This window comes from Brachionichthys hirsutus, chromosome 19 (assembly GCF_040956055.1).
Source record: "Brachionichthys hirsutus isolate HB-005 chromosome 19, CSIRO-AGI_Bhir_v1, whole genome shotgun sequence".
Lineage (NCBI taxonomy): Eukaryota > Metazoa > Chordata > Actinopteri > Lophiiformes > Brachionichthyidae > Brachionichthys > Brachionichthys hirsutus.
Window position 1 is genome coordinate 10,182,730 of NC_090915.1, and position 26,432 is coordinate 10,209,161.

The following is a 26,432-nucleotide window of genomic DNA, read 5'->3' on the forward strand; positions in this document are numbered from 1 at the left end:
AGTATACTTCTGTGAAACTCTAGTGCCACAGATAAACTTTCAGGCTATCCCTCCACATCTCTTTCTCTCTCATGCCCCATCTGTGACCTTTGATGGAAGCTGCAGCTCCTAAAGGTAAACTGTACAGCCTTGCTTATCCATATGAGAAGGAATCAGGGATTTGGGCTTCTTATCAATGCTGCCCAGCACTGCTGAAATCCTATCCCTATCCCATCCCTGTGTCTTGCACTCCTGCTACCACATAAATATGCACACACACACACACACACATGCACAAGAACAAAAAGAGGAGGCAATATGTTCATGTTGGTAAGGAGAGCATATAGCGTGATATTAATTTGGATTGAACATCAGTGCACCTGCATGTTTCTGTGTGTGTGTGTGTGTGTGTGTGTTTGTGTGTGTGTGGTAGCAGGTGTGCAAGAGACTACTGTGCAAAAATGCAATATATACAGCAATATAAATAGTAAGTATTGCTACTTCAATGATACAGCATTATAATATCTATTAATACTTATTATTACAATTAAATATTTATATCAAATGTAGATCAGATCAAAACAATAAATTAAATACATGTTTCTAGTTTCAAACACTGAATTAGAGAATGTTTGGTATTGCTGCTTAGAAATAAGGAATACATTTTTAGTCGTCATGTTTGACAAATTGTGTCCAGTATATATTTGTTCTCTTCTCACACACAGAGGACAGAGTACAATATTTAAGAGGCTCCAGCTTAACTCCTATATTGATTTTCTCTTTCTGTCAATCTGTCCAATGCCTGGTTCTATTAGTCTACCCTGATACTTGACTGGCCGGACATTTGCTTGCTTGTATGTTTGTTTGCTTTTCCTGCGCACCGTTTGTTTTTCAAAGTCCTGAGAGTCCTGTTCCTGAAGGTCAGAAGTAAACACAGAAATAACAGTTTCATTAGTTAAAGAGTGAAACCAATTTTTAGTTTCTATCTTTAAGTGCAGTTTCATGACATTTAGACACACTGGATGGAATCACATTGACAGACATTCCCATGTACACATTCTGTCATAAAACACTTTCACCTTATTCTGGTGTGTTAGTATCCAGCTTGCCTTGTTTTGCTCTTCTCTTCTGACACATTAAACACACTCATCTGTAGAGTCCCTCGTATCCTTCAAGGGAAAGGTTTCAGATTTAATCCCTGACTTTTACACTTGCTCTTACATCTGTCTGATATGCGATGCTAGATTGCTGAAATGATGGATCACAGCTTCCTTATGGATACTTTGACATTTAGAAACAACAGCTCTGATGTATTATTTTTCTTGACTCTTAGCAAAATTGCCTCCCTGGGAGACTCGTCACCTCCTCTTTGCTAACTGCCCCATCCGGAAACAGACCACGTACTGTTTACACATTTGGTAGAAGCTTTAGGATCTTTAGAGGGATACCTACATTGTTTGACTCAATCTGCATTTTGTTTGGCCCCTGTGGTTAAAATTATGCCAAAATACTACGACTACTACTATTCTCTTGTTCCATTTTATTTACATTTAGTTATGACAAAAACCCTTTAAAAGTCTGTATTATGCATATTCTAATAGCAATATGATAATTATAATCATGGATTGTTTTAAATTATTGGGAGAAATGTCATTACTGTCCATCTGACTGGAACCATCTCTCCCACCTAAAAGGGGAGAGTTTGCATTCTTATGTGCGATCATGAAGATGGAAATGCTGAGTAACCCACCCTTCAACAAGTACCAAAGACGTAAATGCTTCAGCTCCGTCTGAGACATGTCTGCTCATGCCTTCCCTGCTGAGATACAACATGCAAATGCCTTTCTACATACATATGTCTAAGTGCCATGCAAGGCATGCAGAACACCTGAACCAGATATGTGGAAAAAAAAGGAAATATATCCCAAGAGATATATTTCTTTATTCTGATATTTTTATTTTTCTCTCTCTTTTGAATCTACTGATAAATTGGCCAAAAACCTGAATTTCCATCCAATTATTTCATCCTCATATCTTGAATTTAGAATTTCCTATTACAAAATTACATCTAGACCAAAGACAAAAATTCAGGCATTTGGAATTTACATAAATCATGTTTGGAATCTTGAATCTGGACATCCATCTCGACCAGCACAAGTAGTAATATCTGCCGAGATAGAGGTGCCACCTTGTGAATCTGAGGGACAGAAGCAGGGAGAACAAACACCGATACAAAGGGGTGAGGAGGGTTAGGTTCTTAGGTGAAGGTGTGAATGAGAGGGACTGCATCTGGGTAAATAGGTAAAAGGAGAGAGGCCACCCTCTGCCTGCGTGAGGGGAGTCGGAGCACCTTGTAATGGTATCTCCTCCGTTATAAAGCCTCAGTAATAGACAATATCCTGCCATCTGCCCCTGCGATGGTAAAGTGCAGTATATTGTCTGCTCCCGACAAACTCAAGGATGAACTTACCGTGCACTGCTGCACCAATGGAAGATGTGGGAACCCTTGCCTATGGGGTAATATTGTTTGATTTTGTCTGTGTGTGTGTGTGTGTGGGTGGGGGGGGGGGGGGGGGGGGGTTAGAGAGAGAGTAGGGGAGAGAGGATGTCTGTTTCAAATGATGGGAGTGTTTGGAAGTTTAGAGAAGAAGGTAAAACCAAGCTACTGGAATGTCAACAAGACGAGGGTAAATCTCTGTCTATGCATGATGGCAAAGCTGTGACTGCTCACTCACACACACATGATAGAGCATGCATTCAGGCAGAGCACAGTTCATTACACAACACACAAACGGTGGCATGCACACATGGATAAAACTCCACACATGAAAACACAACTGTACAGATGTGCATAAACACAGTGAGCTTTGTGTTTGCACACAACTGAAAGCACACACAAAGACACGCACGCTCACAGGTTGCACTGATACCCTGTTTGAAGCTGCGATGAGCCGTGTAAAATGAAGAGCAAACATACCTGGATGTCATGAGCTAGGGCTTCAGAAATATATCTGTCTGTGTGTGTGCGTATATGTGTGTGTGTGTGTGCACTTTTAATTCATTTGTGCAAGTATCTACAGTGTAAGACTGTGAATGTGCTTTAGTAACTTTAGCAGAAAGAGAAAATGTGGATGCATGAAGAAACGCTGTGAATGTATTCAATGATACGGAGGCGTCTGTCTGAGAGCTCCACTCATGCATGACATGTGTTTTGACATTCCTTCTATGCACCAACAAAGCCTCTTAATTTCCCCCATTTGTTTCTCCTGTTGTTAAACCCTTCACATATTTTGTTGTGAAAAGGCTGACCTGTCTGTGGCTATGTGAGTGTGAGATGATGAGGATACAAATAAGGGTTAGTTTGACAAAGAAAACTTGCACTTCTGTATGTTTTGTGTGAAGAAGCTGTGGTCATCATGATGGTGGTGTTCTGTTAAGAGCTCTTTCAGCTCCCACTGTACAGTTCTTCACCACCTGCAACCCATGTTCAATCCTGGCCAACCTGATTCAAAGAGAAAGAGAAAGAGAGCAAACAAGAAAGACAAAATGACTGACTTTTGGTGCATTAAGGTAGAAGACTATTGATTCTGGTTGTCTGTTCTGTCTGCCGGCTGGTTCTTTCCACTTGTTATTGACCGTCTGTTATCCCCTCTTTTACTGAAGCTGTTGCCTACAGTGTATGCTGTACAGCCGGTCTTCAGAGCATCAGGGAGCCTATTTGAGTTTATTCTAAATATCTTGATAAAATGAAAGATCCATTTTTTCAATTATTGGACTTTAATGAGGTGATTATTCTCATTGACTCAAACCCACATGGGCCGAGGTAAAAGCAAGCAAAGTGCTTTCTCCTTGAAAACCTATGCATCTTCTCTGTGCTTTCTGTTTACCTCCCTTTCTTGGCCCATGATTGGACATCGTTTGGGTTTTAATGATTCTGCTTCTAATTCTGACGGCGCTGTTCAGTTCCTGGAGACTGACCCGGAGAGGGTAGACCACCTTTTTCCGATCAATAACCATGGCCTCAAATTTGGAAGTGCTGATCCACCTGCATTTGAGGCTCGACGATCTAATCCTCCTCTCCAGCACCCTGGAATAGACTTTCCCTGGGAGGCTGAGGTGTGTGATCCCCATGTAGTTGGAGCACACCATCTGGTCACCCTTCTTGAAAAGGGGAACCACCACCCTGATCTGCCACGTGCACTTGTGAACATCCCTGTGCTCAAACAAGGTGTTCAAAGAACACGCCTCGCATTCAGATAGGGGAGGCCGTTCATCAAAATCACCCCCCTCCAAGAGACTGTCACTGTCCATATGAGTGCTAAAATCTCCAAGAAAAACAGTGGAGTTCCTAGTCAGAACACTAGTTCTGACCAGTACCCCTCCAAGTACTCCAAGATGGCCAGGTACCCTGCATTTTTGTTTCCCCCCGTAAGCTGAAACAACAGTGATACACCTGCTCCTTACCTGAAGACACAGGGAAGCAACCCTCTCGTTCGCTGGGGTAAACTCTAACACATGGCGGCTCAGCTGTGGGGCTATAAGCAAGCCCACACCAGCCCCCCGCCTGGTGGCCATTATTCCTGATCAGTCACGTTTCTGTTAATTAGCCAGCAGTCCATCCACACTCCACAGAGCTCGCTACTCTTTGTCATCTTTCTTTGACGTCAAGAGTACTCGTGATGGCTCTTGGAAAGGAAAATCCGATTGTCAAACAGAATAATTTGCTAATAATGATTTTCACTGTGGCATCTGTAATTTTCTGCATCATCAGTCTTCATCTAACAAAGGACGAGTGGGAAACAGTAAGTTAACTTAAGCGTCAGGGACAGCGCAACGAGGCTGCAGGCTCTTCTCCGGGACAAATAAATATCTGTGCTTGCACCATTGGGCTTCCCAGAAGTTATTTGTTCTTTTCTTTATAGCACACCATCTTCCGCTCAGGGGAGGGAGTCATAGTAAGCTTCACATCCTCAGATGCTTGGATTACAGATGAAACATTGTGTTTTATCTCTCCCGAGCTGGACAGTTATTCTTTTCCCATCACATCTTACTTCTTGTCCATTTTGGATTTGATCAAGAGACTTTGAGCACATGCCTCAGTGTCTATATCCAGAATATGTAAGTGTGTATGCACCTGTGTTTCTGTGCACATCGCTTTAAGCATGCAAAGGATGCACTGTCAGTTGTTTGCGGTGGGCCCACAGTCACACATGATTGATAACAGCTTCAGAGCTGCTTATGTGAGGGTCCCTCGCTACCTAAATGCACTTGGAAACCAGTCACACAGCTGACACTGGAAGCACTTAACTGTGGAGAAACTTGCAGCAACATAGACATAGAATTGAGTCCCATTTGGAATAGGGGTCCTTTGATCACCGAATCAAATAAGAATGAAAAATAAAGTGGGAAGCTCTTCGGTGGTGTAATGGAGCTGCTCCTCACTTGGCAAAACGTTGTGATGGCCGTTTCAACTGTTATGTGATTGATAGCTCTGTGGCAGCTCCTCTGCACTGGAGTTCAGCAGCAGGACAGAAATAACTTGTATGCTCTCCACATGCAAATATGTGCGGTTTTACAATATACACATAAATAACTTTTTTTTTAGTCTCACTTCCCTGCATTTCACTTCCTCAGCTCGTCGAAAATAGTTGCATTCAATTGGCTTGTGAAAGGGATGTGTGTCCCACAGAGATTGCGTGTGGATAGGATTATGCTTTAAGGTGAATGTGAATATACACCCTTTTTATGAAGACGTCTTCCACTCACACCAACCATTTAGATATGAATCCTTAGTTAACAGTTGCAACGATATTTTTGCGCTGTGCAATATATCTGAAATGATTTGTCAATGTCACAGTGTGGGCAAAGTGCTAGATATACAGAGTCAAGTGAGGTATATAAAGTTTAACACACCATACTGACACTTTATTACTTCTTGAAAGGAATACTGTCATGCTTTGGATTTTAAAAGATATTTTACAGTTTCAATGATTATCAGTATTCATTTGCAGTGATTTAAAAAAAAGAATCTTTACGAAGTGGAGGGAACTTCATGTCATGTCTTATAAACAAAGTTGTAACATAATGATCTTACATTTGACTGCACAGCCTCTCGAATGCCATAACTTTAAAAAAAACTCACATTTAACCCTTATAAAAGTATTTTGAAACTAAAGCCCTCTTTAGATGCAAATAAATCCAAATAACTGCCAGTATAATACTGTATAATTAAGTCAACTTCGCCAGGCAGATCACATCACACTCCTCATTTAGCTGGCCTGGATTCTGTCTTCACCACCACAGTGATGGTAGCAGATTTAAGGGGGTGGAGCGCAGGGCTCAATGTTTTTCATCAACCTCTTTGATAATTGGAGCTATCATAACGTTTTATTGCAGGCAAGAGTTTTTCAAATTCCCTGCCCCTTAAGTTCCTCTACCAAGGTCACAGTATATTTGCACAGTGTGCCCGAGATGAAGGCTGTAATTTTGGCTGATATTATCTTGGAAGTCAGAAATATTGTCATATATTACAGTCCATTAATTGGGCAGCCAGCTCTCTAACCATCTTCCTCCTCTCATCTCTCCCTCTGAAACCCTTTCCTCCTCTATTTCCCAGTTTTAGCCGCTCACCATTTTGTCCTATCCCCTTGTTAACTTCCTTAATGACCTCTCATATATGCATTTTAGTCTTTTTACGCCCTTCTTCGCCCCTTGGTTATTTATCTCTGTCTCTATTCAGCTTAATAAATGATCGGCGTCACATTAGCGCTGACCTTCAGAGTTTAGCTCTCTGGGAGGGCTGAGGGTGATGTAAGCCATGTTATTAAACAATAAGATTAGCACAGCGAGGGAGGCGTCCTCAGGCTTTCATGTGATTATCATTATTATGCAGACCTGCCAAAGGGTAGTCGGGAAACATGTTTATTAGAAGCAGGGCTCGTCATAAAAGCAGATACTAAGGATATCATGATAGTATTCCTATTGAGTTTTCTGTTTTTTATTATATCTGTCATGATTTCCTCTAAAGATAATATTTATTCACACACACTTCATATTAGATAAGAAAAAAACATAATTGTGGCTCAGGATTTTAATTTATATCTCAATTATGAATCAGTTTTACAGCATGTCTCTTCTAAAACCAAACAATTACGGACTGTTGTGAGCTGAGACAACAATCCCGGTCTGTGGCAAATCCACTAATGTCACGATGGGTCAACAAAATGAAAAAAAGATAAATAAATACATGTTAAATTTGGTTATTTTGCTGATTTCACATGCAAAAAAATAAAATACAAAAGTAATCCTGGAAAGGAAATGCTCAGCATGATGGATTACCTATGTGGAGCAAGAATTAAGTTGGACTCCAAAAACCAAAGTAAAAAAAAACATCAGAAAAGTGTACTCCATATGTGGGAATATTCTACTGTAGAGAGAACATAAGTGCAAGTTTTCAAAGGTTTCTGCTATTTATTTGTGGTCTAACCATTTATTTGCTATGAGCAACATTTTGTGTGTGTGCGTGCGTGTGTGTGCTTTTGTTCCTGTCTTTCCTGGTAGCACATAAACTTTGTGGTCATCATTGCCCCCTTGCAGCAGGGAAAATCATTATGGATGTCCCCTACAAACAATATCCATACGATTAAAAATGTGGAAAAAACCCCACATTGTATCCTTTAAGAGCAGATCCAGGTTGATTAAGACAATAAAGCACACCAGGCATTGATGGCGAGCCCGAAACCTGTCCAGACAAACATATGAAACAGGATGTAGTCATTTCTCTTGCCATCACTGCCTGTTTTTTTTTTTCCTCTGCAGCGAAAACCTGCAGATGTTTCTGATCAAAGTGTTATCCAGCTGTCCCACTCCTTTTCTCTTCCCTCTGTAGCCAGCTCTCAGGAATCCTCCCATTCCTCATTTCACAACCTCTCTAATCCAGGCTTGTAAAATATTAACTGCACCACTCTCGACCATTCTTCGTCCCTCCTTTTGTCTTACTGGTCTCTCCTCTTCACCTTTCCACTCCATCCTCTCCGTTATATCATCTTCTTTTACACTCGTTCTTGTTTTCCCTGCCTCAGTATCCAGACCTTTAAAATGTGAAGTGTCAATTAACCCCAGATGCCTGCAAATCTTTCTATCTCCTCCAGTTGCTTCCGCAGAGCCGGATGATGAGTACATTGATCAGGCTGACACACATGCATGAACTCAATACGTTGCGTCTAATGTGCGGCTGGGCCGGCATGAGATAGCAGGAAACAGGAAGTTGATTTATTTGAGCGCTAGTGCCCTGAATCATGCAGATACACACACACACACACACACACACACAAACCCTCGCACAGCTGCAGCTGTCTCAGTGCTTACATGAAAGGAGAGGCGAGATGCAGAGAGAGTGTGAATGTTAATCTCTCTGTGGGAAATAGAGACAGGAGAGGATAAAGTGATAGCTTCATTCCAAGATGTTTGCAGGGGAAGTGTAAGGGTGTGTGTGAGGGTGGGTGCATGTTTGTGCATATTTCTAACAGTTTTTTTTTTTCCCCACCTGTGTGGCCTGCATATATCTGTGTGTGTGTGAGAAACAGAGAGTGTGTGTCTGTGTACATGCTACATGTGGACCAGAGCATCTGCATGTGGGTATTAATATGCGTATGACTATGAAGGTGTCAGCAGCAGTTTACTGCGGCGCTTATTATGTCATGCAGCAGTTAATCTGATCTCTGCCTTATAAATCACTGTGGCGGGGGTGAGGCTGTTTGCTGCATCCCAGCCTGACCATGTGGGAACTCTCGCCAGCGCTGCTACACACTGACCGAGGCAGGAATAGTATGTCCTGGAGAAAATATTACAATACAAAAATTGTCTAACTTATCACTGCAGGATATGCACAACCTCCACCATTCAGTGCACAAAGCTGTAAGATAGCATGGATATCCATTTCTAGGACTGCAAGCCATCCTTATTTTCATTAATCCCTCAATTATTTTTTTTCAATAATTTGATCAATGGAGTGCGAGGAAAATCCCATTTCCAGTTTTACAGAGCCCGGCCACAGGCCCAAAAATAATAAATGGGAATATAAATCACACCGACAGATAACTGTAATATATATATATATATGTACTGCAGTGCTCATCATACTTAATTGTGTTTTATTAAATCCCACACAGATGAGGCTATTTTCGGCTTCAGATTTAACAGAGTTAACCGTCTCATCTACCTGCCCATGATTAAAATGTTTCATTTAAAATTGTGTAGCAAGTTATGAGCCAACATTTTTTTCTGCAAAACAATTAAAATGGCGAAACATCATTGTAGAGGGATATATATCATCTAAGAACAGTATGATGTTGAGCCACCATGTACAGTTACCTGAGCATACCTTTTACACCTGTATTTTTTCTGTTGAATCTGAGATGAACTGTTCCCAACAGAGCATTGTCCAACTTCAATATCAGTCCAATCAAGTCTGAAAAGTCTAAGAGTAAAAAATGAATTGACTCTTTTCCTAATGGAAAAATCTAGTGGAATTACTATAAGACTTTTGATTTTCACATGAAGTAAACATGCTGCATTTGTTTGTTGGCTGTAATCAGATGGAACTTGGACTCTGTGAATATGCATGCAGTGTGCAGTGTGACCACTTCCATTAGCGAAATGTTTGTCATCTCATTACAAGCCATGTTTGCACACAAGGCTGTCAGTGATAAGAAGAACATGATCAACGTTTTCAATCACATCATTGTGCGCTAACCTTCTGACGCGTGTCCACTGTTAGTGGATTTGTTACAAAGTCCTTCGCTGTTCAAATCCGGACAAAGCACTTTTGAGCTAGTGGACATCATTTTAACAGAATTATATTTGTAATGGCCTGTAGCTGACAGATGTAAGAGAAATTATTCTGAAAATAATTCTGAAGCTGAGAGGACATGCTTACGAGACAATGAATACACCAATGAAGTCCAAAACTGGAGGGTTAGGGGCCTTGAACAAGAACACAGTCCGTGGCATCCCATAAATAATAAGTGTATGTAGTATCCTGCAGAAATGTAAAAATGTGCTACTTGTGTAACTTGTAACCCAGCCCATAGAATTATTTCAGAAATGAAGATGAAATTAAGCATTTGTTTATTTTTCAAGAAATATTAAAAGTAAATGTATCGTTTTCTCAAGCTACTCCTGAAGGAGTCATGCATTAGAATACCATAATTGTAATATTTTGTGATGAAATAAAACAAAAAACATTTATCTCTCTGTGAAACTGATAATTTATTCAAATGTTATGTTTTAAACTAAAGAATAGCTTGAAAAATCAAATGTGCATGTTGCTAAAATTGAAAATAAAAATAAAATTTGCAATGGGTTTTGTGCATCTGTATTTAATGTAATATGTTATCTCAAATAGCAGCAGCATTTTAGAACAAGCTTTCATTTTCGATAACAATGAAAACACAAAAGAAATAAAGCATAAATATATATTAAGATTGTCCAACTACACTGGCATAAATGGTTCAGGAGGTCACAAAGTTAAATAATTCAATATTCTATACTTCAACGGATAATTATCCAGGGTTGTCCCTCCATCCAGCCAATCCAATATTTTACTGCTGGTTTTTCAAAAGGCGCAAAGCTCGCCTAAAGTGAGCGTAAACATGGGTGGAGAGCCACACAGTTTGATATGCGCAAACATACCAATAGATCCACAAGTCGGGCTTGAAGCGGGGAATGGCCTCCATCGTTAGAGACAAAGCCATGCAAAATCACACTGGAAAACGTGTGTGAGCATGCAAGTCCATGAACCGCGCCGCCACTGACACACAAACACATAGTGAATGCAACGCTCTCGAGATGGTAAATCAGGATGCTAGCCCAAAGCTTCAATCTCATTTCACGCCACTGTCGTGACTTGCATCATAACTGAGTGCTGGTTACCCACATAACACGGAAACCTTAAACTTACAGAGATGAGCAAAATCACAGAACCTTTGTGTCACTTACGGAGCTCTATTCTACAAATTTAAATGCATGCATATGCGAACATGATTGCACAACTTGTCCCTCCACAATGTAAATGCATCAGTGTGGTCACAACTTTGTATTTATAGTTAACTTATACTTGGCTGGAAAAGTAGTTTGTAAAGTTTGGTGTAATTTTAAGTCAGTCTTTCAATCCAGAAGAAGCTTCGAGGTCAGTTCTCAGTTCATCAATTAGACAATGGATGATGCTGCATTTGAAAGGCGTATAACAATTTAATCCAGTAGTATATAATCAGTTAATCAAACAGCAGGGCTGATTGTTCATATCAATATCTGCTCTGACACCTGTTGAATTACATTTCAGCAAATATCTAAATGATAAAGATGGTGAATACATCATTCCCCGTTTATTCTTCTCTGTATCTCACACACAGCTTGTTTCAACTAACTGGTCTTGTTTTTGCATTGAACAGTATGTTTATTAATGGTTTATAGAAGTATGTATGCATATACTGTTGTGAGTAAACACCCTGAATGTGTACATCCGTTATGTCGGTTTATTAAACTGGCCATGCAATAGGCAGTTCATTGCCAATTGGATTGTGTGAAATTGTGTGTGTTTGCATAATTCTTTCAAAAGCCTCTGGACAGAGATGTGCGCTTGTTATGCCCTGCAGGACTTGGCACCACAGATTTCACAGCATGGCAGCATCTTAGCAATGTGTGGTTTTGCTCTGGGAGAACATTGCAGTGCTGCATAAGAACTACCGGTAGAATAACCTCAGTGCCCTGCAGAATTGTTTTAAGAATAAAAAAAATCAACTTTCCTGTATTTGCAAACACCTGCAGTTCTATAGTATCCTATATTATTTAAACAACTGTGTATAGAGCGTAGCTTGTTCGAACAGATAGTGAAGAATGCTAAAATATTTTTGTTAAAGAAAATTCTTGAAATTCTAATTATGCATTTACTGTATCATACATTTACAATTTGATTTACAATTTTTGAGTTATACTTCAGGAAGAAGTATGGGTAGTTTCAGGTAGTGTTAATTTTTGCATGATATTGGCACCATCATGGTATCTGGAATTCAGTTACTGAATATTTGTCAATTTACACCAGTGAAAAAAAGAAGACAAAAAGTTTTAATTATTTTATTATAATGTAATTGATGCAGTGCTTGAATATTCTCATACTTTCCCATACATATAATTTAATTTGCGCTCCTGGTTTCTTGTTTTGGTTTTGGATATACTAAAATCTCACACGCTCGTTTAGCATACAAAATATCTTGTTCGTAAGGAATTAATTTTATTAAGTTTAGTAATTTCTCAGCTTATCCAGGGCAATAAAAATTGCCCCAATCTTTGAAGAATAATGTATCCAGTGTGCTAATTAATTACATGATGTTGTTAAATGATGTGAATGTTGCAATTGAAGTTTTATAAGCACAGTATCACTCATTGCATTAATCAAAGGACACAAAACCTGTCTTGGTTAGAAAATAAGTTGTCTTATCTGCTTCGCCATTGGAGGGTCATTGGCGTTTTTATTCATGAGAGGCCATGTCAGTTGGAATCAACATAAATTTGTAGAATAATGAGCTAAAGAGAGCAAAGTTGAATCTTTGTGAAGGACATTTATAATTCTTTTTCTCATTTGGCTGGGAATAACAGTGTTGTAACGCTTATGATGCCCTGTATATTATCAAGAGATCAATAGCACTCGAGCTCAATGCCATTATGGTTATTAGGCCTGCTTGTCTGTATGCTGACGAGGCAGGAGGACATTATGCAGAGGAGTGTGGGAGCCGGTGTGCGAGCGAGAACATGAGTTTACTTGTAAGTGTATCTCCTGTGTTTCCGCTGTTGGTTTAAGGTGTATTATGCACATTTGGAGTGTGTGCAGAATACTCATGATATGTGATACCCTATTGATGAATGCTAAAGTTTCACGAGAGTTCAGGGGAAGCAAGGTGAGAGAGGGAGAGGCTGCGATGTAGAGGGAATATAGATGTACAGGGGAGATATACAGAAGGGAAACAAGATAAGGGAAATAGACAGTGAGGATAAGTTGGAAAAAGGATTACAGCAGATGGCTGCTACAGCAGAGACAGAAGGAGATGAATGTGTAGTCACACACCTGTCTGAACCGCCATGTGTTGCATTTTAAATTCATTTATTTTGTTCATTAAATATCCCTAATTCCAATTACACTCTATTCAAACCTAATGAGTTAAAGGATGATTTTTGTATTGGGTTATTGTCAACATATCCAGTAATTTGTTCCACTGGTTTTGGATTTCACTGTTTATATTTTTAAAAAAATACAAAAAATGAAATGTAAAATCTGCATTCAGTAGTTCAGTAAATTGTATTATTTTTAGTATATCTGACATTTTTTGCAAATACATGTTTGATTGTATACATCAGGTATGACGTATCAAATAAGACATACTTGGAATTACATGGTTAAGCTTGATTCTCTGTAAAGCAAAGTCATGGGAAATCAACTGAAAAACATGTGGAGCTTGGAAATACTCCCTGATCTGGACTATTTAATCTACTTAAAGTTTTTTTTTTTCTTGTCAAGATTCACATTTTCAGGAGTAGCTAATGAGCGGCTGACAAAGAAAGTCAGAAGCCAATGAGCAAGACAAGTTACTTCATTGTTGTAGTTTTTTATGGTATTTGTTAACCAAATGCAATATTTAGAGTTGGTTAGAAATTAAACAAATTAAACATGCAAACAAATTGAAAGTATGAGACAGACTGCAGGTGCAAAATTAATGTAAAAAAAAACGATTTTTAATTTAAGCAAGGTTGATGATTTTTCTTGTATGTTTTTCAAATATTTTTTTAAAACACTTATTTCTGATTACATTCACTGGATGAGGAGCATCATGCAGTAAAACGTAAATATTTGAGTAATGCAGCACATCCTGTAGAAACGTTTTGGTCTGAGGGAATTTTCAGTGACTTATAATTCCATCAAAATACTCTTCTCTTCTCTTCTCCTCTCCTCAAACTTGTCGCATGAAGCACAATGGCATCAGCCTCTCCATCAAAGCTGACATCAAAGTCAGGCCATGTGTTTTTTTTTTTTTTTAGCCGGGATGGAAAGACGTTTTTATGTAAATAAAGTCAAACATCCATTCACAGTAACTTTACAGTGGATGAGATCAAAGAAAGTTGGCATTTCACTCCATCCCCATGCATATGCACACATTATTTTAGAAATGGGGACAGCAAGTGCGGAGATAACTGGATAAAAATAAAAAATGTTTTTTTTAAAGAAAGGAATGATGTGTTGGGGAGCAGAGTAATAGCAGATAGAGAGAAAAGGAGTTCCTGCTCTATTGAATGTAGACGTATTTATGGGATGTGAAATATATTTGAAACACTAGGGTGATGTCAGCTGAGATACCTCTGAGGAATTCTAGTGAAAAAGAGAAGAGGGAGGAGACTGGCCGACAAAGGCAAAGACAGGGAGAGAGACATCAGAGCAAGACTAAGATCTTGACAACATTTGATCCCGGGCCAAGGCGGTGGGGTGAGGGGGGAGCAATTTTTTCCCATTTCGCTCATAGAAGGGGGCTTTTTCTAAGATGGCCATCCATATTTTATTGTTATTTCTTTCTGTTCTATTGATCATCTGTGTTTAAGCGTCAATTGCAGCTTTCCAGTTCCTGTGGTCACGACGAGGCCCATGACATTTTTAACCCCGGAGTCTGGTTTACCTTCACATTATGCTCACATGTACCACTTGGCCTCTGGGGTCAAGGTCGCCGCAACAATACTCAACCCATGGAAGAAGGCAGTGATGGTGTCAGATGTGAGGTTGTTGATAGAACAGAAATGCAAAACATATTATTCTTCCATTCATTTTTTTAATTATTATTATTTCTGGCAAACCGCCTCTTGCCTTATAAAGGAAAAAAATATAGTTTTCCAGGTCTCAGGTGACTCCTAATCTGGGTCATAGTCTGGAAAAAAAAAAGATAATGTCTTATCTTTCTTCTATCTGCTTCTTGTTGCAAGGACCCAGCATTACAGGCCAATCAGGAAACATCTGCAAAACACTAAGATGATTATGAAGACTTTGAATTTGACTGTCTGCTTTCACTTGTGAGGAGCCAGAATGGCAGCCTCTTAGCCACTCAGGCAGTTCACTTTTTATAGCTGTTCATATCACTGACACTTTATCTCTGCCTCTGACTCTTTCCAGTTGCCAGGAACCAGTATGAGCGAATGGGCAGTGATGTCACCATGCAGTGTGGCTCCCTGGACAATGATGCATCAGTGTCCTGGAAGGTGAACGGGACAGACGTGAAAGCCCAGCACCGCCTAGAGGGCCCCAGACTGACGCTGACTGAAGTGGATCTTGGCCACAATGGACTCTACAGCTGTTTTCAGAACCCGCACGGAGAGAGACGCGACACCATTTACCTCCACATTGGCAGTGAGTAGGCGCGCATTAGTCTGATGAATCGTATTTCAAATTAGACATGATGAATTTTTAATTATTCCAAAGTGGACACCGGGTTATTTCAGCAGCAAAGATTCCACGTTGGAATTGCAACCCCTAAAGAAATATAATTTAATAATGGCGGAGCTGATTGTGCAAAAGCAAAAAAGATTACTCAAAATTAAACTTGAATTGAATAATTGTTACTTAGAACTTGAAGTGTCATGCTTAAGATTTCCAGCAACAGGTATACGAACTGCATAACATAAAAATGAAAATAATTAGTTAGTAACTTCAGATGTCAGCATTCCTTTTGCTCTCTTCAGCATGTGATTGATTGGCTAATTCGAAAATAAACTATTAAACTTGAACAACAACAACAATCACTGTATTGTTTTAGAAAATACATTTAAAATACAATGCATTGCTTGTGCCAATTCAAAATGTACCAGAACACTTTTAAGATGCTTCACACTGCATGAAGGATCCAATTTAAGGAAGATTTGTCTTCCTTTAAACTTCCAACTGATTAGGAAACCAGTATAGATCCCATCCACTTGTCCTCAGGACGCGCCACCCATCGAGGTTCGGGTCCGGGCTGATGTTAAACGCAACGTTTTCTTACTAATGTTTGATGAATGAGACTGTATGGCAGCGTGACAGTTTGGTTAATCATATTGGCAATGATGAATTACTGAATGCTGAAATAATACTGAATTAATGAGTTTTATGTTACGCCAGATTGTGTCAAAGAGATGAATGATGCAATGCATAAACAGATCAGAAGAATGTGTGTGTGTGTGGTGGTGGTGGGGGGGGCGTGCGTGTGTGTTTCTTTCCACCAGTGGTAATTTTCTTCATCAAAATAACAATTCGGTGTTCTAAATGAAAGTGTGTGTGTGTGGTGCGCGAGAGAGAGAGGGAGAGAGAGAGAGATTCATCAGAGGTCCGTTACAGGTTTGTGAGAACAGTACCTCAGCGATCTGGCCTGGCCTGGTTGTGAATATAATTATAGCAGCAGACAGCAGTTGCTGATTTTATGAGACGTTCAAGGTACTCAGCAGGGAAACATTGACTTTGACGCTGCCTTCCAAACGACATGTTTTCCGATTTTGCCATTTCACATTCTTCTTCTTCGTCTCTCACTATTTCTCTAATTATCTTTTTTGGGGTCTGCCTTCTATCTGTGGTTACCAAGCTGCTGCTTCCTGCCGTTTAGATGCTTTTCTCTCTCTCTCTCCCTCCCTCTCCCTGCCTCCCGTTCTATTTTTTATTATCTGATTTTCATTGTGTTAACTGTCACCTACAAAACTTTTAAGTGTCATGCCAATGGAGTGATAATGGCATCACGACAGGCTACATTTTCCCTGATTACCATCATGTTGATGCCGCGTTTATGACTTACACCAGAGGCTTGTTATGTTTTTACAAAGACGGAAGTGTTATCACGAGAACAGCGTGGAAACATCTGTCAATGCCTTTTTGCATTTTTCCCATCACCTTTTTTGTTCAAACTCATGTGATTCTCTTTTCTTTTCCAAACCCATTCTTTCTCCCCTGCATCTTCTCGTCTCTATTGTCCTCCATACATTGTCTCTCCCTCCATCTCTGTGTTTTAGCTGGTAGTTGGTAGTGCCATTCGTTGACTGTGTGTTTACACTAGTTTGCATTAAGAGTGGAACGCGTCATCGTGTGATAACAAACCCGGCCTGTGTGTATCTCTACTCGCTCCTTCTCCGTGCCACTTTTATGAAGCTTTTGCCTTGTTTCTCCAGGAGTGTGTCAATGTAATGTCAACACCAGAAGACCGCAGTTGTGTGTGTTTTGACTTGTGTGTTTTATGTGAAACTTTAGTGCCGCTGCAATGTCTGCTTCTCTTCCTCTTTACCTCATGCTATCACCGTGTGTCGCAGTGGGATGTTTATATTCCGTCATGCAGGATGCATGTAAATACAAACGAAGCTTAAATGTACAAGCTTGGGAAAGTTCATTTGTTTGAAAATGTGTAGAGATCTTTTTATTTCTTTGCCCTGAGGCTGCTTCTCATGTAAGCAGACACACACTCACACACAATTCCCCAAAGAACAACATTTTTTACACACGATCCTCTAAAAGCTAGTAAAACATAATGGTAGATACGGAAATGGACACTTTGATAAGGACAAATAAAACAGCATAGACAGTAAAGGTTTATTTTAATTTAATAAACAAGGTCATGAAAGTCAAAAGCGCGGTGGTGAAATACATCCTCTGGTTTCTTCGCTGTCACAAGTGGCAAGTTATTGTTGTCTTGCCCTTTCCTTTTTAAGTCCATTCGTCTCTCAAACAAAACGCCGTTCAGTGGCTGTCAGTAAAACAATTCATGGCATCTTAACACGGGCTGCAGCCACACAGTCATTCAGTTATTCTGCCTCCCAGCTGAGACAACGTCAACTGCAGGGGTGATGTATTCACCCAGCCTCCCTGCTGACTTGTCGCACAGTCAGACGCTAACCCTAACCCTAACCTCTGAGAATCGAATTCCGAGTTTGGGTTTATTGGTTTCTGACCAACATGATAAAAAGACTAAACTAAAAGAGAAGGCGAGTGAACATGGAAGTGCAAATGACCTTGCATAAAACTGTGCATGTGTACGGTAGCTACATTTACAATTCCCTTGTCACATATCGGTAAGTTTCATAAATAAGTGAATATAAGCTACATAAGGTTGATTTTGAATCTGGGCATCCTCCTAAATGTGGTGTTTTGCTGTATAGTTGTGAACTAGCAATGGGCCTTCAAAAATCAGCTCATGCATATCTGAAAGCCCCATCGCCGATTGCTCTCCATCTTCAGAGACCATTAGCCAGTTACTCAGGCTGCCTGCTGATACCAGGTAATAAGGAGCAGTTATTTCTCTTTCTACCAAATACTTGATGGATAAATGCATTTGACATCGGAATGCTAGAGCTACAGCACCCCCACTGCTAAAATGATGAGACTTTAAACATTTATAATGAAGAAAACCATTTATATCACTAGAAAGGGATGTAGTAATGAATTTACACAATGGATAACAGAAGAAATGGGTCCTGGGTTTGGTATTGACTCATTCTTATAAGCAGATCCAGCCTGCACCGCTCTCAGATCACAGCGGGACCATTACGAACAGCCTCTTGTGGTATTTTCCTTAACACTACAAATGATCGCGAAAGTTTGAACCGCCTATATTGTGGCTGTGGGTTGGCTCATGATGCCATTTTCATTTGGCTGAAGGTTTGTGTGCTTGCGGTTAGTGCTAAAAAGAGACACTCCCCCCACCCCCCCACCCCCCACTGAAAACTTTAGTGTTTCAGCCTGTGTCTGTGTCTCTTAATGAGACAAATGAAGAATACTGAGACCTTGTTCAGACTGCCAGCCCAAACCCATTTTTAGAATATACCCAGATTACATCCAGATTGTTTGCCGTGAGTCAAAAATATGACAAGTTATGTGAAATCCAATCCAAGCCGCATTTGGAAGCTGTATGAAATGACAATCAACAAATCAAATTAAATCAGATTTACAGCATTGTGTGTCACATGGCAAGTGACACACAACCGCAATGTCAAGTTACTGTTTATGCCCATGAGTAAGTGGATGTCATTCCAAAAACACACACACACAGGCCTTGTTTAGCTTTTTGGAAAAGACTTCATATACAGTATTCATGCCGCATCCCTCTCACACACACAGCATTATATGTCCCTTGGCAGTTTAGTTTGTGTGCATCACCACACACATACACAGGGGGCTCATGCTACATTGCTGGGTAATGGAATTGTCTTGTCTCTTTACAGACGGATCACTTGATGGAGGGTGAATACGTAGAGCCACGTCTCCTCAGGGGACTTCCTGTTTAAAACAGGAAATATTTGGCCTTGCGTGTAAGGCCGTCGCTAGAACTGCTCAAGATCTTTTTTTAATTACTCCCCTTGCTTCCCCTGGTACTCGATCAATCATAATAAAGAGAAAATACCTATGTGGAGGATTTACACAGCATTGAAAATTTAATTTAACACTTTGTCAACGTGAGCTATTGGGTCGGTTTCTGTCAGCAGGGAAAGCAAACTTGAGAATTAAGTCTTAAGAATTCCAAAGCGTATTCGAAAGACAAGACAAATACTAAGCGGTTAAACTTTTAATCTGAAATCTGATTTGAGAAAGCTAATCTTGAGAACCTGGGAGGAATGATGGTTTTTTTGTTTTTTTTTACTGCCGTTTAATATTTCTAATTCATAAGAAATTTAAGGAATCGGTCTGCATTCCTTCCCTCTTTTATCACAAGATAGGTTCTGTGGAAATTTAATCTGCGGCCTGAAAAACATGGAGTTACTTTCAGATTTATCCTTGAAAGTGGGTGAAATGTAAGAGTTTAAAGATTTTTGCTCAAACCCACAGTGTCATCAAAATGTCCTTGAGCAAACCTACGACTACCGCTCTGGAGCAATTGTATGTAGCTGATGTCCGACTCCTTGATAGAAAATGTGACTTATTATTATTGGAATCAATAAAGCATAAACTGCACTATTTATCAGCAGAGCTTGATGAGAAATTTTATCCTAATTGTAAATTGAACTATCCCCCCCCCCCCCCCCCCCCCCAAGCGGTTTCCAGTGTCTTCTCTATCACTGCATGTCTCACCTCCGTTTTTCCTCCAGTCATAAGATTTTCTCCTCTTTTTTTCCGCTCCATATCGCCAATTTCTTGCCTCTCCAATTGTTGGCTCTGATTGCAGGACAGCAGCAGCTCCCATCACTTTATTATAGCAGACAACCATAACAAATGGGAAAATGGACCTGGTTTAGGAAGTCAATGGGAATCCATGAGGGAAATGCAAACATATAAAAAAAAAAAAGAGTTATTGTGTGCTTTAGCCTCTTTGTATTCCTGTCGTATCAGAAGTAATCTGACAAGATGGATTGTTTGCTCTGCCCTTCTCCGGTACTGCTGCTGTGTCAAAGACGGTGGGGTAAAAATGATTAAAGGCACAAAGGAAAAAAGAAAGTTGTTGCATGGCTTTCATAATGGTCAGTCGAATCATGCAGGATGGAGCTCCTGGACACATCATCACACATTAATCCAATCCAAACCAACTTTATAGTCATATTTTCCAATAGTCACATATCTGTACCTTATCTTGCAATCATCCTTCACTCTCACCCATGCATCATTCATTTCACACAAATTCTGCTACCTTTTCCCTTCTCGGATCTTAAAATGTTGGCCCCAGTCCCTTGGATTCTATTTATTTCTGATTCCTCCCTTCTCCTCCACTAATCCTCTTATGCCATCCCCTGGTCTGTCCAGTATCCCCTATAATTTTCTCCTTTCCTCACTGGGTATATATTGTGCAGCTTTACTGCCCAATCACAGTGCAGATCAAAATAAATGGTTGAATACATGCAAATATATAGACGGGTTAATCTGGTTTGCTTAGATCGTTTGAATAATATCTAATCATTTTAAAACTAACCATGGAGAAAGTTCAAACGTGTATAACTTGTGTAAAACTGCTGATAGGAAGAGAGAGAAAATATACCGGTAACTCAAATACCAAACTCTATGAAGTTGAAATCAATAACAGGAGATCATGTTTGCTAGGTGTGGTGAACGTCTCCCCAGGCAGAAGCTTGAAATGGAAGGAGATGAAGCTAGATAAAGCATAGCCAGGGACAGAGGAGCTTATTCTAAGGATCGGGAGCCTAACAGGAAATATTGTGGATGGAGAGCAGGATTCAGGATCTTTGTGGAGATTTAACCAATAAATGAAACTGTGCATGTGATGATGAGAAAAGTTAAATGCATCCCCTGACAGAAAATATTACTTGGTTACCTTAAAACACACACAAACACACACACACACACACACACACGCACGCATGCATGCATGCACGCGACTATGCTGCTGTTGTAGTTATCTAGTTTTGAACTGTAAAAGAACAGGACACGAGAATACATTGATTTATTGATTTATTGATTGAGTGCTAATAATGAAAGTCTCAAGGATCATGATGATCAACATATGAGCTCATGCAGCCTATGATCAGGTAATAAAATAGTGTAGACAAGCTATCCACAGAGGTATAAGGGCTCATGATTTAAAAACAGCATGTCTGTCCCTCAAGGCCTTATAATGTCTTTTGTCTGCATGACTACTGCTGTCATGTGTGACAAGACTGAAGCATTCTGGGAAGCACTCACATCTGTATCAAAACAGGCTTGTGTGTTTTTTTTTTTTTTCTTTTGTTCAAACCAACTGGAACAAACTTCAGCAGCTGAACTTAAGCAGCTGGAGCATCACTTGAAGTTGTCGAATACGCTGCTCCGTGCTCCAATTAAATTTGCAATGCTCCAGCTCTGTTCCACTCCGACGCTCCGCATGAAACAAAACCATCCAAGTATATCTGGTAATTGGAAGTGTTCTCTGAGATGAGTGTGATGTTACTTTCCTAAACCGCCTTGTTCTTTGCTTTAACTAATCCCACATATCCTCTTACTTTGAATGTCACACTTGAAAATCCAAAGCCTTCATCCTCATTTTTGTCTTTGTTTCTTTCTTCTTCCCTGTCATACTCACACTACTCAATTCTTTAAAGATTGTTAATGATTCCGGTACATGTTTAAAATGGCCAAGAGGGGAATAAGTTTTAGCGTTTTTTGTTTTTTTTTCGTGTGCTTCCAAAAAAAAAAAAAGAGACAAGTTTATTTTGGGCTTTTTCCTGTTCCTGTTTCTTTATCTCTGTGTACTTCTTCTTTCCTGAGTCGCGGTCCCTTTTCCGCCCTAATTACCCGTCCAGAGGTAGTGGAACAAACCGACTGACTGTATCATTATCTTGTCTCCTCTGTTCGTCCGCTTTTCCCTCAGTTGACGTGCGGCAAAACGAAAATGTCTGCACCTTGTTTGTGTGAGACTGTGTTCATATGTACTGTGCGTTGGCTGTGTATTTAGGTGTCACTGCTTGTGTCTCCAAACGTGTGCCCGTGTGACTCCGTGGCTGTCACTGTTTGTTTTGTTCCGGTGCCAAGAAGGTAAAGGCCTGGTCTCTCTTGATTAGCGTCCCCTGAAAAATAAATTTCTGGCTGTCTCTGCTTTTTTTAAGAGCCTGTATGAGAGGGAGAGAGAGAGAGAGAGCGACACTCACTATATCTGGACTGTGACCAGAAAGTATTGCATCAATGTCCAGCAGTGAGGTTGAGCAGTTTGCTCCATTGACGTCAAGCAACTGAGGAATGGTCAGATATCCATGAAAGCATGCCGACCGGCCATCTCTGTGTGTGGGTGTGGGTGTGTCCGCTTGCGTGTGTGGCTGCAAGAAAGATTCAAATGTCAAATGTTCTTAGAAGTAAAACTGTCCTGCTGACCCTTTCAGCCAGCCCTGTCACATCCATTCAGTTTAATGCCTCCCTGACCTCAAAACCCAAGAGACTGCAAAACATGTTGTCAAAGCGCAGACACATACAAACACTGTCGCAGAGAGAGTTTTACCATCTTCCCCTCTCACGCCACATGCCTCACGCCGACGTGCATGCAGCAGTTACGCACACGAGTTCAAGGGCATGCCAGGCATGTCGAAAACCAACAGCCCCTTTGACACAATTAAGACATCCAAACGCTTCTTGCTTTTTGATAAGCCTCCTTGGGACGCAGAGGTGGGCCAACCTACAGATATTGGAACAAATTGGCACAAAATGTTTCCCATTCACCCCCTGGTGTTAAAACCTTTTGTTGCTACTTGACATGAGTTGAGATGGGGCTTTTGGAAATGTTAAGATTGAGACATTTCCTCTAAAGTTCTGTTGGGTGATGTTGTGAACATATAGAAGGAAGGATTAGAATTGTATTTCCGGTTAGGGCAACAGCCCTTCAAAATGTCAGTGCACATCCTTGCACGGGTTCGGAATGCTCCTCATCTTTTTATGACTTCACTTGTTGCTTTGGTGGAGATATTTTTGTCTCGCTTCCTCTGCTTTACGACAATGCATTCATGACCATAATCTACAGCAATTTGCCTATTTAAACATGCTTTCTCCAAAACTGCTGGTTTGGAGAGGATTTATTGTCTCGTAAAACATTAAATACATGACTGAAAAGACCTACAGAACACACAGTGAGACAAACTGCAGTAAACAAATAGGATTAAACGAAATAAACTAAGAGACTAAGAAATTATCTGACAAATAAAATCAGTAAAAGTTGCCATGACTCACGGCTGCAGTCACACTGTGTGCTCGGTTTGGACAAATTCCTAAATTCCTCAGAGCATTATTCAACCGTCCGTTACTAACTCCTTTACAAAATAAAGTGAGTTTACTAATCTTGCCTTCAGAAATGACATTATTCGTGACATTTCACGATCAAGGTAACTCATTTAAAATAGATTGGTGGATTTTTTTCATTATGTTTGGCCGAGCATTGGATAAAACATTGTGTACGACTCACAAAGAAAATTTCTACATTAAAAATTCATGACATGAGATAAACGATGGGCCAGTTCTGTTTGATGCACCAAACTAATTTGGACTTCCAAAGCGGTCCGCTTCTCAGAGACTCACTAATGGTAACTGATAGCCCTTTGAGATATGCTTGAGGAATGCATTCATTTATCTTCTGTTCAAGCTATCGCGTGGTATTTTAGAGTCCAATGTTGATTAAAATGTAACACTCTGTGTAAATGAAGGTGCTTGAACAAGGCAAAATAATCATCACTGTGACAATAGCGCTGATCAGCTGTTTGCAGATTTAAACACAACTAACTATATTAAGGGTAAATTATAATTTGCATTATAGTAGACATTTATTGTTTGGAATTCAACTGTGCAGGGGTTCATGATTTTGGATCTATACATGTTCTCAAATCATACGCTGCAGTGTGTTATATGCATACGGTCAGACACATTGATCCGGCTTATCCGGGGGCGGCGTGTCATGGAGGCAACAGTCTCAGCAGGGATTTCCAGACTTCCCTCACCCCAGACATCAGCGGTCCTGTGGCATTCCCATGTTAGCCGAGAGACATAGTCTCTCCAGCGTGTCCTAGGTCTTCTCCAATGCCACCCCCACATTGGGACATGCCCGGAAAAAAGTATTCAGGGCGGCGTCCAGAAGGCATCCGGAATAGATGCCCCAGCCAATCTCTGTGTCTGGGGATCAGGTTGTTGAGCCCCCTGCCGTCAACTACCATCCAATCCACATCCACACCCCGTCCCCGATGGTTCCTTCGGCGGATGGTGAGTCCACTGGAGGTCGGGCCCACGTCAACCTTTTGGTCTGAGCCCATCCGAGCCCCGTGGGCAGAGGCCCGGCCACCAGGCGCTTGCATACGAGCCCGACCCCAGGCCTGACTCCAGGGTGGGGCCAGGTTGTGCCGTGTAGGGCGACGTCATGGTCGTGGTTTTTCATTTCTCTCATAGGGGCTTTTGAACTTCTCATAGTCACCCGTCAGACAGGACCTGATTGCCAAAGCCCCCGACAACATAACTCCTACTACGATAAGGTGGCAGTTCATGGGGGAGAACGTACATACTTATTACTTATTTCTGAATTATGTGAACCATATTAATAGAAACAGTTTCTAATGTATATGTCTATTTCAAGCGCATGCATAATTAAAATACTTGGCAATTGTGTTAAATTGCCGTGATCCTGCAGAAATGAAAATGGAGGTAGTATATTTCTTTTCAACAACTATATTGCTAATATAGCAGAAGGCACTAATGAAAGACAACATGAGATATTTGATTATAGAAAGATTAGTGATACATAAATGACTAACAATTATTCAGACAAATGTAATGTGAGTGCCAGTAGCAGTTGAAGTAAAAGTAAAACAGCTCAAGTATTGACACAGGATTTCATGAAGGAAATAGTGTCTGTACTTACAGCGTTATTTTTTTTTTGAAAAGCCATGCATCAGGAGGCAGCAGCACTGCTGTCCTCTTGGATGTGTCTCAGTTTCACCAGCTTGTGGGGCCGCTGTCTGGGGACCAGGCAGCTGTGAGCCTGGACTATGGATAAGTGTGTGGTCCCGAAGGAGGGACTCACAGAAGCACAGCAGCATGGGAAAAGAAGACAGGAATAGAGGGGTGGAAAAAAAAGGGAAAGGATACAATATAAAGAAAGCATAGATAACACTTAACATAGGGTTAACGAAAGTGATGAGATTAGTCAACTCGATAATATATACCAACCAGAAATGTTCCATAAAATTGAAATAGGGCTAACGTGATATGGGAAGTAGAAAGTCCAGTTGTGTTTTTGATAAATAATCACTGCCTTCTGGATTTTGAGTCTCACACATGTTGCGGTGGGTGGATGAAAGGAGTTTCAAACAAACATGCAGTAGCTCCTGTGTCGAATGAGCTGCTCTTATTGTGGAAAAACACAGACATGTTGTCCTTGGCCAGACAAGAATGTATCTTGAATTGGTGCTGTGTGTATGTGTGTGTGCGTCAAAGCCCAAGTTTTGTAGTATTATCTGAAGAAACTGCTTAAGAGGCAAACACACCCTCACAAAACCGCTAATTATCTTCTTTACAGTTTGGAAACGTGTGATCGCACCTGTATATTTGGCACATTTTGATTTGTACAGGTGTGCATTCTCTTTCTGTCATTCACTTTCTTTCAACTTCAAATGCCTTTTTTTTATTTTTATCCAGACAGCAGGTGATGTCATCCATGCGCATTCATCTTTTTTTATTTCCTATCTTTTCATCCCATCTGCCTAAATTCGCCTTGCAGGCTTTCCAGCGTGTGTGCAAGGGCAAAGCACACAGCATTTTATGTGCAGTGACGTGAGCTCGCTCTTCATAGCTTTGATTCGCTCAACCCTTTTCACTCAAAATCTGTTTTTCACATTGGATTCGAACCGGAGAAGCAATCAGTGAGCTGTGAATTGGCTCATTATTGTCGGTTAAATAAATAATCTGCTAATTTCCTATAATTGAAAAGGCAGTTCCCAACTAGTTTCTCATTCTGACGGACAAAGGT

General features: G+C 40.4%; 1 protein-coding gene across 1 annotated transcript in view; it reads left to right on the forward strand.

Moving 5' to 3' along the window:
- cntfr (ciliary neurotrophic factor receptor) overlaps nucleotides 1-26,432 on the forward strand; it is a 93,973-nt gene that overhangs the window by 12,788 nt on the left and 54,753 nt on the right. Inside the window, exon 2 of the mRNA XM_068753243.1 lies at nucleotides 15,185-15,418. Coding sequence (XP_068609344.1) covers nucleotides 15,185-15,418 — 234 coding nt within the window. The remainder of the gene's footprint in view (nucleotides 1-15,184; nucleotides 15,419-26,432) is intronic.